We start from the raw sequence: 13,217 nt of genomic DNA on the forward strand, positions 1-13,217 counted from the left end.
AGCAGGCTCACAGCGGAGGAGCCTTGTGGGGCTCGATCCCAAAACGCCGGGATCACGCCCTGAGCCGAAGGCAGATGCTTAACCGCTGTGCCACCCAGGCGCCCCCCTCTATTTGCTTCTGTTCTCTAAAAACACTTCCTTAAGTTACCTTAACTATATCCGTTATTTTAAATGATTACCTATGTGACATCTCTACTTAGAAATATAATAGGCATCTCAACATGTCCCAAATGGAATTCTGTCTAAACTCTTTCCTCCTCCATAAGTAAATAGCTCACCCATCAAACCAAAACCAAGGAAACAACCTTGATTTGTTCTTTTCTGTCACCCCTCCCATCCAATCCATCAGTTGGATCTGTTTCTACTCCTTTCCATTTCTATCCATAACTCTCTAGTCTAATACAAGACACTTTTAGGGAATGAGTGGTGAATAAACCAGTTTGGCTGGATTGGAAAGTTACCGTTGAGGAGTAAGAAGAAACAAATCTAGGTAAGGCAGTTTGGAACACATGTTGAAGGTCTTGGAATGACAGACAGAAGCCTGGTTTATAAGGGGAGCAGAGAGAGTTATCCCTCCTGGGCATAATTCTCCTGAAATGTGGTACTTTTTCAATAATTTAAAGTATGTTGACATAACAGTTGTTAAGAATATGGTAAAACTGTTGTTCAACATAGTACTGGAAGTCCTAGCCTCAGCAATCAGACAACAAAAAGGAAAAAAAGGCATTCAAATTGGCAAAGAAGTCAAAATTTCACTCTTCGCAGACGACATGATACTCTATGTAGAAAACCTGAAAGGCTCCACCAAAAAATTGCTAGAACTGATACAGGAATTCAGCAAAGTCAGAGGATGTAAAATCAACGCACAGAAGTCAGGTGCATTTCTATACACTAACAATGAGCCAGAAGAAAGAGAAATCAAGGAATTGATCCCATTTACAACTGCACCAAAAACCATAAGATAACCTAGGAATAAACCTAACCAAAGCGAAGATCAGTACTCTGAAAATTGTAAAACACTTATGAATGAAATTGAGGAAAACGCAAAGAAAACAATCCATGCTCATGGATTTGAAGAACAAACATTGCTAAAATGTCTGCTACCCAAAGAAATCTACACATTCTTAGCAATCCCTATCAAAATACCATCAAGCATTTTTCACAGAGCTGGAACAAACAATCCTAAAATTTGTATGGAACCAGAACAAAACTCCGAATAGCCAAAGGAATGTTGAAAAAGAAAACCAAAGCTGAAGGCATCACAATTTCAGACTTCAAGCTGTATTACAAAGCTGTAATCAAACAAGACAGTATGATTCTGGCACAAAAACAGACAAATAACAGAACAGAGAACCCAGAAATGGACCGTTAACTCTATGGCCAAGTAATCTTCAACAAAGGAGGAAAGAATATCCAATGGAAAAAAGACAGTCTCTTCAACAAATGGTGTTGGGAAAATTGGACAGCCACAGACAGAAGAATGAAACTGAACCACTTTCTTACACCATACACAAAAATAGACTCAAAATGGATGAAAGACCTAAATGTGAGACTGGAATCCATCAAATTCCTAGAGGAGAACACACACAGCAACCTCTTTGACCTTGGCTGCAGCAACTTATTGCTAGACACATCTCCAAAGGCAAGAGAAACAAGGGCAAAAATGAACTTTGGGATTTCATCAAGATAAAAAGCTTTTGCACAGCAAAGGAAACAGTCAACAAAACCAAAAGACAACCAACAGAATGGGAAAAGATATTTGCAAATGTCTTATCAGATAAAAAGCTAGTACCCAAAATCTATAAAGAACTTTCCAAACTCAATACCCAAAACCCAAAAAATTCAGTCAAAAAATGGGCAAAAGACATGAACAGACACTTCTCCAAAGAGGACATCCAAATGGCCAACACACACATGAAAAAAATGCTCAACATCACTTGACATCAGGGAAATACAAATCAAAACCACAATGAGATACTATCTCACACCAGTCAGAATGGTAAAATGAACAACTCAGGATACAACAGGTGTTGGCAAGGAGGGGAAGAAAGGGGAACCTTCTTACACTGTTGGTGGGAATGCAAACTATGGAGGTTTTTTAAAAAGTCAAAAATAGAACTACCCTATCACCTAGCAACTGCACTTCTAGGTATTTATTCAAAGGATACAATCATAGTGACTCAAAGGTTCACATGCACCCCAATGTTTATAGAAGCAATGTCCACAATAGCCCAAATATGGAAAGAGTCCAGGTGTCCACCAACTGATGAATAGATAAAGAAGATGTGGTATATAAACACAAAAAGATGTTACTCAGCATCAAAAAGAATGAAATCTTGCAATTGGAATGAAGTGGCTGGGACTAGAGGGTATTATGCTAAGCAAAATTAAGTCAGAGAAAGACAAATACCATATGATTTCACTCATATGTGGAATTTAAGAAAGAAAACAAATGAGCATAGCAGAAGGGAAGGAAAAATAAGATGAAAACAAAGGGAGGCAAACCATAAGAGACTCTTAACTGTAGGAAACACACTGAGGGTTGCTGGAGGGGAGATGGGTTGGGGCGATGGGGTAACTGGGTGATGGGCATTAAGGAGGACACACTTGGATTTAATGAGCACTGGGTGTTGTATGCAACTGATAAATCACTAAATTCTACCCCTGAAATTGCTAATATACTGTATGTTAACTAAACTGAACTTAAATAAAATTTCTTTTAAAGATTTTATTTATTTATTTGACAGAGATAGAGACAGCCAGCGAGAGAGGGAACACAAGCAGGGGGAGTGGGAGAGGAAGAAGCAGGCTCATAGCATAGGAGCCTGAGGTGGGGCTCGATCCCATAACACCAGGATCACGCCCTGAGCTGAAGGCAGACGCTTAACTGCTGTGCCACCCAGGCGGCCCCTTAAATAAAAATTTTTTAAAAAGAAAAAAAGATGCTAGTGAAAGCAGTATGAAAATAATACCGGGAGAGAAGTGGAAAGGTGGTCAAAGGATAGTGTCTTTAAAAGGGTGGGAAGGGAAGTACTTTCTTCCTCACCAGCCAATAGGGCAAGCCCTACATCAGATTCCCTTTTGATGTTAAAATATGGCTCTGCCTCTGGTGACAATCTGAGGTGTTAGACTCCATGCTGTAGGAAATGGGGAGGCTGGAGCAGAAAAGTGATAACGTTTAAAACTTTGTTACTGGGGCGCCTGGGTGGCTCAGTCGTTAAGCGTCTGCCTTTGGCTCAGGGCGTGATTCCAGAGTCCTGGGATCGAGCCCCACATCAGGCTCCTCCGCTGGGAGCCTGCTTCTTCCTCTCCCACGCCCCCTGCTTGTGTTCCCTCTCTCGCTGGCTGTCTCTCTCTCTCTGTCAAGTAAATAAATAAAATAAAATCTTTAAAAAAATTTTTTAAAAAATAAAACTTTGTTATGGGAAGAATGACCTGACAGTGACATGCAGGACTGAGAGAAGATAGGAAGACTAATTAGGTTATTATGATAGTCTAGAAATGAAGTTATAAGGGAGTACAAAAGAAAAGACTGGTGAAGGAGGCAGTGAGAAGGAAAAATGGAAAGAATGCAAAAGATAAAAAAAATAATCAAAGGTTTTTACTCAGGGGTTCTGAGCTCTGACGACTTAAGGGAATTGTAGTGTCATTATTATGACTAAGTACATTAGGAAGGGAGGCTGTTTTCTGCAGAAAATATGGTAAGTTCTGCCTGAGAGTTCTGAACTGCTAGCTGTGAATAGTTCTTACATATGGCTTTACTTGGTCTAATTCTCTGATCATTCACCACGATACAAAAATAGTTTTGCAAACTTGGTTGTAGGTTAACACTTTCCAGGTTATTGATTTGATTCAAATATATTAAATATCTATTTGCTATACTATATACATAACTGATGCGGCTTCATTTTTTACCTACCGCTGATATCCCTGTACTGCAAATTCATCAGAGGAAACATCCTTTTAGAGATGTGCTGCTACTTACTGTTCAGGGGTTTTTCCCTAGATATATTTGCAAGTTGTCTTTTTAATGCTAAAGATACTTCTTGGTCCCTTCTCAATTGAAAATCCCTTGAGGATACATCTGAACATTTTTTTCACCAACAATGTTCAGCATAGTGCCTTGTTCATTGTAGGTCCTCAAAAAAAGATCTGTTAAAAGACTAAATACATAGTTTATGGTTTGTTTACAACCTTGGCAAGTTTTTTAAAAAATAAGATAATTCAGCACATTGAGTATAAAAAGCATCAAAGTCACAAGTCCTGGGCTCTTGTCTGGCTTTGCTCCTGACCAGGTCTGTGACATGGGCAAGTTAAGGTTAACAGCTTTGGATTTAGCTTCCCCAGCTACAAAATGGTTTCATCTAAATCTCTGATTCTTTTCTCACACTCCAGTAATCCTCCTTCACGTAGCAAATATTATGGTGACTTTGGAAAACATGGTTCAGTTCCTCAAGCAACCAAAGATATGTCTAGACTTGAAAGTGTACAATTTAAATAATACTTCCTGGTCTTTTGGCAGAGTACTCTCAAAGGCAAAGGTCTCCCTGTCCAAACTTTTTAAAAAATTCATTTACACTCAACTTTCTCTCATCATCTAGGAAAATGCAGTATTGTCTCTTATACTGCTCCTTCCACAAAGAGTTACTTTCTATATTTTTATCAAATTGTTGTCCACTTAAATTCTTTTGTTTGGGGCGTAGAATGTGTAGCAACACAGCTAAAAATATATTCAAATGGTTTCTACTGGGAACTGAAATGATTTTGTCATCTTGCCACCTGGGCGATATAACCATGGATCACTGCAGAAAGCTTATCTAAGTGTATTGCTGCTTTATAGTTGTGCTGCCAAAGCTGTGAAAGGCAACATAGTGAAACGGTTATGAACTCTGGCATTGGAGTCAGACTGCCTATGTTCAAACTGCAGCATTTCTTCCTTCTACACATGGGACTTGGAATTTATTGTATATTGCTAAACTTCAGTTTCCACACACTTAAAATGAGAAAAATAATAGTACCTACCAAGTGTAGGGATAAAATGAGATAATCCACAAAGAGGGTACCAAAATGATACACAGATTTAATGTAATCCCTATCAAAAATCTATTTTTTGCAGAAATAGAAAAACCCATTTTAAAACTCATACGGATCTCAAGGGACGTCAAAAAGCCAAAATAATTTTGAAAAAGAACAACAAAGTTGCAGGGCTCACACTTCCTGATTTCAAAACTTAGTGCAAAAACTACTAATAATCACTACAGTATGGTCCTGGCATAAAGAAAAACATATAGACTACTGGAATAAAACAGAAATAAACTGTCACATACATGGTCAAATTATTTCTCAACATGGGTGCCCCAAGATCATTCAGTGGGGAAAGGACACTCTTCCACAAATGTTGCTGGGAAAACTGCAAATCTATATGCAGAAAAATGAAGTTGAACCCTTACCTCACACCATATGAAAAAATTAACTCAAAGTGGATTGAAGACATAAAATGTTAAGGGCCAAAGCTATAAAATACTTGGAAGCAAACATAGGGAAAAAGCTTCACGACACTGGATTTGGCAATGATTTCTTGGATATGATACCAAAAGAAGAGATAAATTGGAATACATCAAAATTGAAAACTTTTGTGCTTCATAGGACACAAATCAACAGAGTAAAATGGTAACCCACTGAATGGGAAAAAAAATACTTGTAAATTATATACCTGATGAGGGGTTAATATCCAGAATACAAAGAACTCCTATAACTTAACGCAAAACTCAATTTTAAAATGGGCAAAGGACTTAAATAGACATTTCCCCAAAGATACACAAATGGCCAATAAATTGCACATGAAAAGACGCCCAACATCATTCATCATTAGTGAAATGCAAATCAAAACCAGGTTGCTGTACCACTTCACACCCAATAGGATGGCTACCAAACCAAACCAAACACTGTAGCATTTTTCAGTCAAAAATGTGTACTTTGTCTTCTGGGTAAATTTCATAGAATAAATATGATCTTTACTTGGCATTGCTTGTTTCTTTCCTTTTTCTGTGTGGAAATTTTATTTTTGACTTTAATATACTGTAATAGGACATGGTTTTAATATCAAAAAGTACTTTATTATCTCCTTGTCTGACCAAGAAGCAAACTGTTAATATGTTGCATATTATCAAAATACCTTAAGTTTTTTGAGAGGATTATTAAATCTTATTTATTGTGAAATGTAAAAACAAGACAACAAAATGGTACTCAGGGATTTATCTCCACTGAAGAAGACCCAATTTTTATATCTGTTAAGGAAAAACCATTAAATTCTAGAGAGGTTAAAATTAGATGACTTTTTAGAAAGATTACATGTCATCTAATTCTTAATTCAGATACACTATTTGGAATATTTGCTTAAAGATCTTGTACGCTCAGCTGTTCTGACACTGACATATCTTCCCTTTCCTGAGGTCGTCTTTGAGGTAGTGCTGGTTTGGCCCATGTCCATATGAGTACCTTCCAGAGCAATGTTTCTCAACTGTCTTTGTATTATTTCCCTTTTCTCCTTACCGAGGAACTTTTTAGCCACTTTTTCCCTCATCTTCTCCACCATGAAATTTTAAAAGCACTGCGTATCTGTTCATGTGTTGCATGTATTTCTGTGCTTTATACTTAGAAAGAGTAAGATTTTTCATCCCCCAATACCAGTATTAATCCTCTTAGAGGTGATAGTTCTTGAAAAAGCATGTTCTAAAGAGAAGTGGTATATGCAACTCTAACTCTCATACTAAGTCCAGGCCCAAGATACCTTCTTACGGGTCCTTTATAACTGAGATTGTTTGGGGCCACACCAAACTAAGATCCCCAAAACACCATGATTAGGGATAATATTCTCAGAGCTGTAACATAATTTTTTTTCTCTTGGTTTTGTTTGAATGTTTATTTAACAGGGAATTCTAAGTTGATATACCATCAGGATTCACCCTCACATAAGGTTATCCAGGATTCCTTTGCCAATATCCATAATTAGTTTATCTACTCTTCTTTATTCTTGATACATGAGTGGGATTTAGGATTTTATCAAGATACTTAAGAGGTAATGGCTTCCCTAATACAACTATTAACATGAACTACCTGATGCAACTTCAAAGTAGAAGGTAGCTTGCAATGTCAGTACTGATAAGTGAATGCTTATGTAGGAAGATCTGAAGTGATATACAATGAGGATACAGTCTTTTTTTAAGAGAGGAGAAAGAATTCCACTAAAAATGTGACTGTTAAATGGCAAGCTGGAGAACTATAAGAAAATGACCTAGGTAATTACTAGAGCCGAAGTACTTTTGGCATTTGATTGAGTTATTTGTACGGTAATCTTACACACTTACTATAGTAAATTAAAAATAAATTTAAAATAAGTAAATTTAAAGTAAAAAAGTAATATATACTCACTGTTCCTTAGGTCTCAGATTTACAAACCATTTTTAGGAAAAGAACTGTCCTCTACAATAGTCCCAATTTTAAAAATTCTTCCTCCATAATAATAGTTTTAGAAATAAATGGGGCCTCTTAAAGAATTTACAATGGTGCACTCAGAGTTCTAGATTTCAACATTTTTCCAAGTCCTTCCATAAAAAGGTAAAATTCAGTTTGTTTTCATTGTCAACAATACCTTTACTCATATTATCAAGAACACCTATTCAACAAGCTGCAGTGCACTGTTATAAAACCACTAACAGAAAGGGAAAAAAAATGATGCCAGGAGATACAAATTATCCTCAAAATTACTGATGGAAACATGGACCAGACGCCTGGTTGGCTCAGGTAGTTAAGCATCTGCTTTTGGCTCAGGTGATGATCTCAGGGTCCTGAGATCGAGTTCCACATCGGGCCCTTGCTCAGCGGGGAAGCTGCCTCTCCCTCTGCCTGCTCCTCCCCCTACTGTGCTCACTCTGACAAATAACTAAATAAAAATCTTCAAAAAATAAAAAATAAAACATTTTTTTTTATTTTTTAAAAATAAAACATTTTTTAAAAAGAGAGAGAGAAAACTTCTGGCAGAATTTATGGGAAATAGTGACTGTTATTTTGTTTTTAAAATGCTTTCTGAATAGTAGTCAGTAAGTGCAAACATTTAACACAAACCACTTCCGATATGTTATTTAGCTTTGAGCCACCCAGCAGTTTGCACATCAAGGGCTGAGACACCTTGGTTATGCAGATTAAAAGTGTTAGTGAATTCAGTTATTTGTTCCTAAGAATCAAAGCAAAGTCTTTGATTCTGCAAACAATTTTCTTTTTACTTTTCCTCCAAACAAAAATCGAGGGGTCAAAAATGCTACTAAGGACATAAAATGATAAATTTTGTTTTAATATACTTAAAATTTGGGATAGCTATAAAGATTCATTGCTACAGCAACGTTCAACAAAACTATTATGCAGAAGAAGAAAGCATATGTGTATTTAAAGTAGTCAAAAAAGAAAATTTCAAATAGATATTTTCATAATTGAGGGCCTTGAGTGTTAGATTTGTCTTTCTCATTTTGTATCCATTTTCTTTACTACGATTTCTTTAATCTCTAATACTTTCAATTTCAGTAAATAAATTCTGACTCAGAATCTTATACTTCATGCTACTAGAAAATTCATACTCTAAGATTCATATATACTCCAAGCATTTAAAAGAACCTAAACTGGGACGCCTGGGTGGCTCAGCCGGTTAAGTGTCTGCCTTCGGCTCATCCTGGGGTCCTGGGACTGAATCCCACATTGATCGGCTCCTGCTCAGCTGGGAGTCCGCTTCTCCCTCTTCCTCTGCCCCCTCCCCTGATGATTCTCTCTCTTAAATGAATAAAATATTTTTTAAAAAAATTAAAAACTCAAAGAACTTAAACTAAAAAATAAAAAAGATAAAAAAACCTCAACTTATTAAAAATACTATCCACTTAATTATCTTTTTTTCTGTGAAAAGCATCTAAACATTTTCATCTATGTATACAACTGTATTTGAAAGGATAATCGATCAAAAAATCTTTCCATTGCATACTTTCATTTGTGTTTCTAGTACTTGTTCTGATACTGTCTTATCATCTGCAACTGATAATTTGCCTTCTCAGCTGCCTGCTGCCTCTGTCATACCTGCTATGCCGTCTTTGCTCTGTTTCTTGTTGTTTACAAACAGACAGATCTAAAATCTAAGCTTCTATTCACACTGCTCCAAGCTGACCTGCTTGACCCCAATAAATAGCACGTAAAGGCTTTCCAGGCAAGTATTAAAATTAAAACCATTTACAAAGTCTAAGAATATGGGTAGCTGGAACAGGGACTCTTAAAGCTCTTTTAATGCTCTTATATTATAAACCTGCTACACTTACTTTCAAAAGTAAGATGTCAAGCAATTTGCTAGGCAAAGAAAGGACTTATGATGAAATAATGATCATTAACAACTTTTACAACTATATTTATAAAGACTGGTGTTTCAGCTGGAGATAAGGCATTTCCATATAAATTTGGAAGGCTGAAAAAGAGCAGTATTTTAGGGTCTGCACCAAGCAAGCAATCCCATATGGCATAAGTACAATAGAAATTAACTTCTTCTTAATCTAAAAAACAACATACTGTGATAAAGTAAAACAAAATTGGTAAGATTACAAAATTAAATATTTTAATATTTAGGATATAATGTGCATTGTACTAAAAGTTTGATTCATATTAAAAGTTAAAGGTTATCTGATATGCATATTACATGAATTTGATTAATATGCAAGTTTTTAAATTCTCTTCTTTGTCATTCTGAAATCTCTCCAACTGTTTCTGTCAGAATCATGAAACACTTAGTGCTAATAATTATCGTGAAATTAAGTACAGCCAACCCAAATAGGTGAGTAAATGCCAAGTATTTTCTCAGATCCATACACGGATATTTTTTTCTTAAATAAAAGGAAGCTTATCACATATAACCTAGTCGTTTGTTTGGATAATCCTGCTAACTTATACTTACTGTTATTATTTATTCTAATACAGCAAACTGAAAGATCTATAATAAGTTACACTGAAAATTAGAAAAAAAAGCTTTCATTAGAAATCATTTAAATACCAGAACTGTAGTGGATACAGCGATGTTCATAAAGAGCATATTAGTTGTTAACAATCTCAGGAATCACTTCTTAAAAAATCAAAAGGTAAGTTTACTATTTTTTACAGAAGGCTTTCTCTGCATATCCCTGTATCAGTGTGTATACCCCCACTTCCTTGGTTAGGTGACAATAAAAAAGAAAATAACTTCTGAATATTTATTACACCAATATTTCAATTTTGTGGAAACACGCTAAAGGCACAATAAAGAAAACAACACAGTCTCAATAAACGGGCCACGTAATGCCACTCCCATGGAGAATGGCTCCCCAGGTAGAGAGAGAACTGTAGGTACTTTCTTATGTCTAATCCACAATAAAAGTATTTAAATAAAATTTAAATATCAGAAGTTATATCTGTGATAAAAAATTCCACTTGACTTTAAAGCAGAAGTCTTAAGTTGTAAGAAAGCACTCTTCCACAGCAAAGTATAGGGCGACAGGCAGCATACATATAGTACATGAGGAAGTGACTATCTCCCAAAGTAAGTGGCCATGGATGTAGGGAACTGTTTATATAAATACTGTATAACTTAATATACTGAAATATTTACAGAATTCGAAGAAAATCTTTACCCTCATTTCTGAAGAATATTAGTTTGAAGAAACATTTTGGCATTAACTGGTACAATAATTACTTACCTATTTCTGGTGCAGAACCAAGTGAAAAGCTGCAGGGTAACTTTTTATGTACAGTCAGAATAAAAATCTAAAACATCCCAAATCTTCAATGAATAATAATTCTCTTCCAAATTTAAGAATTTTACACTAAGGTAGTCATCCCACTCTAAAAACTTCAGAACGTTTATGTGGGATTATTTTCTCTAAAACTAAAAACTGAAACATTAAGAGAAAAAAATTTTAAGCAATCTAGTTAATACCTTTGTTTTAAAAACAAACAAAATGTTATAAACCTTTAAAAATCTGCTTTTAGGGGCGCCTGGGTGGCACAGCGGTTAAGCGTCTGCCTTCGGCTCAGGGCGTGATCCCGGCGTTATGGGCTCGAGCCCCACATCAGGCTCTTCCGCTATGAGCCTGCTTCTTCCTCTCCCATTCCCCCTGCTTGTGTTCCCTCTCTCGCTGGCTGTCTCTATCTCTGTCAAATAAATAAATAAAATCTTTAAAAAAATAAAAATAAAAATCTGCTTTTAAGTACTTAAGTTTCTGAAATCAAGCATACTGTACGATATGCTACTTTTGACTTGAAAAGCAGCAGCACGGAAGATCTCTTAATTGCATTATGTGTGCAGATCCTTGAGAAGTCCACAAATTAAATAAAAATTATATTCGACTTTCATCAAAATATCAGAAATCTTATTTAAAATCTAATACACTATCGTTTTAAATGTTTTCTGCATTTGGTAACTACTAAAATGCTTTAAAAAAACTAATGTAAAAAGCATTTCTTCCCTTTCCTTCCTTCCAACCAAAAAAATCTCAAACTTTATGTGTGAGGCATTTTTTTCTTATATAATTTGCATTTCAAAGCCAGCTCCAAAAAATAGATAATCAAAAGTCTTATGTACAAGTTTAAAAAAATAGCATATAACACTGAAAATAAACTTTTCTTTTTAACTGAAATATTATTTTAAACTTTGTATAAATAACACACACAACCCCCCCCCCACACCATATTTTAGGTATAGTTTCCACATTGGAGTAGCACTAAAACAAAAGACGATAACAACAAATAATTCTTTATACTTAATTAAAAATATGTATCTCTCATTCGTCTTAAAGACATACATTATGAATTTTCTACTGGCATTCTTGAATAAAATTAACAAGCATACGTTTTTAACCAATTTATTCTCATTTCTCCCTTGTATATGAGACTCTAACAAAAGGAAATCTCTCTACAACTGCAAGAGATTTGTGAAACCCCTAAAGTATATATTCTTTAGAAAAAAAATTCCTAACCTATTATGCATCTTAATAAGCATGTTACACATTTTAAAAAACAACCTATTTTATGGCTTATGCTTAAATTTAATGCATGACCAAAGGTCCCAGGGATTGAAAAATCTTATTAGCAGCCAACAACTAAATGGATGACAATACTCCTGGCATTCATAATCTCAAAATTTTAAAAGAAAACTATTCACTGTAGTCTTCAAAAAATTTGGAGATAGGTCTATTTTAAAAACATACTCACCACAAACAGATACGAGGGAGACAAATAAGAAAATAGATTGTGTTATATCTTTGTAAACTTGTTCCATTTCAAAATGTATTCTTTAGGGTCAGGGAAATTTCCTATACAAATGAAACTAAACATTTGTTCCCTTTGCTTTGAAAAATATTTACAGTACATAGAACTACAAGCTAAAAGTGTACATCTGCTTATATTGCTGGCCAGTGATATAGATGAACAAGAACACAAGGTGCTTATTCAATTATCTGAGCGTCATAATTTGTATAGTGACATTATTGTAGATCAACTATGGAAAAATTAGGAAACATTATCAATGAATACCAGCCCTTGTGTAAAACATAACACAAGATGCCAAGGTATTACACATTCACTATGGTAAAAACTGTACATACACATTCTGTGCATCTTCAGCATTGCAAAATTTACATTACAATTTTTTCATCTTTCAAAATTCTGAGTTGAAAAAAGTCTATTTTTTTCTTTTGCCAAAGAAGAGCGATGTTAACTGACTGATTAGGTTTGTGAAACAAAATTCTTTGCTAAGGACTTTCATCAAGTCTTTTACTGATATCCTCATGAAGAAAAACTCACTAAACTTTCAAAGTTTTGAACGGATATTTCCACATCTTTTCTGGCTAGCATCATGATTTACATAACAATGGTATATGTAATAATAGTCCACGGTAATGTGAAATACAAAACTTTGTTCTATAAATCTATTTTGGTCTCAGAGTGAAGTTCATTTCTTTCATCCAGCCATGTTGTCCCTTATTTGATCAACTCGAAGAGCTAGGTCTCTAAAAGAGGGGCGTTGATTGACATTATTGTTCCAGCATTCTGTCATGATCAAATAAATCTAGAAAGGAGAGAATAAACCACAATTACAATGAACACAAAGTACCATCTTTTAATTGGTGGAAGACATAAATTGAGAACTCCCACTTAATTTT

The 13,217-nt window shown here is 35.2% G+C and overlaps 1 protein-coding gene across 4 annotated transcripts in view; it reads right to left on the reverse strand.

Annotated features, from left to right (window-relative positions):
* Positions 1 to 11,675: 11,675 nt before the first annotated feature.
* Positions 11,676 to 13,217, reverse strand: part of JAK2 (Janus kinase 2) — a 121,794-nt gene continuing 120,252 nt past the window's right edge. For all 4 annotated transcript variants that reach the window (XM_034647148.1, XM_034647151.1, XM_034647152.1 and 1 more), the window contains one exon: positions 11,676 to 13,123. In XM_034647148.1, coding sequence (XP_034503039.1) covers positions 13,016 to 13,123 — 108 coding nt within the window. In that variant the 3' untranslated portion in view covers positions 11,676 to 13,015. The remainder of the gene's footprint in view (positions 13,124 to 13,217) is intronic.

Source organism: Ailuropoda melanoleuca, chromosome 17, assembly GCF_002007445.2.
Source record: "Ailuropoda melanoleuca isolate Jingjing chromosome 17, ASM200744v2, whole genome shotgun sequence".
Lineage (NCBI taxonomy): Eukaryota > Metazoa > Chordata > Mammalia > Carnivora > Ursidae > Ailuropoda > Ailuropoda melanoleuca.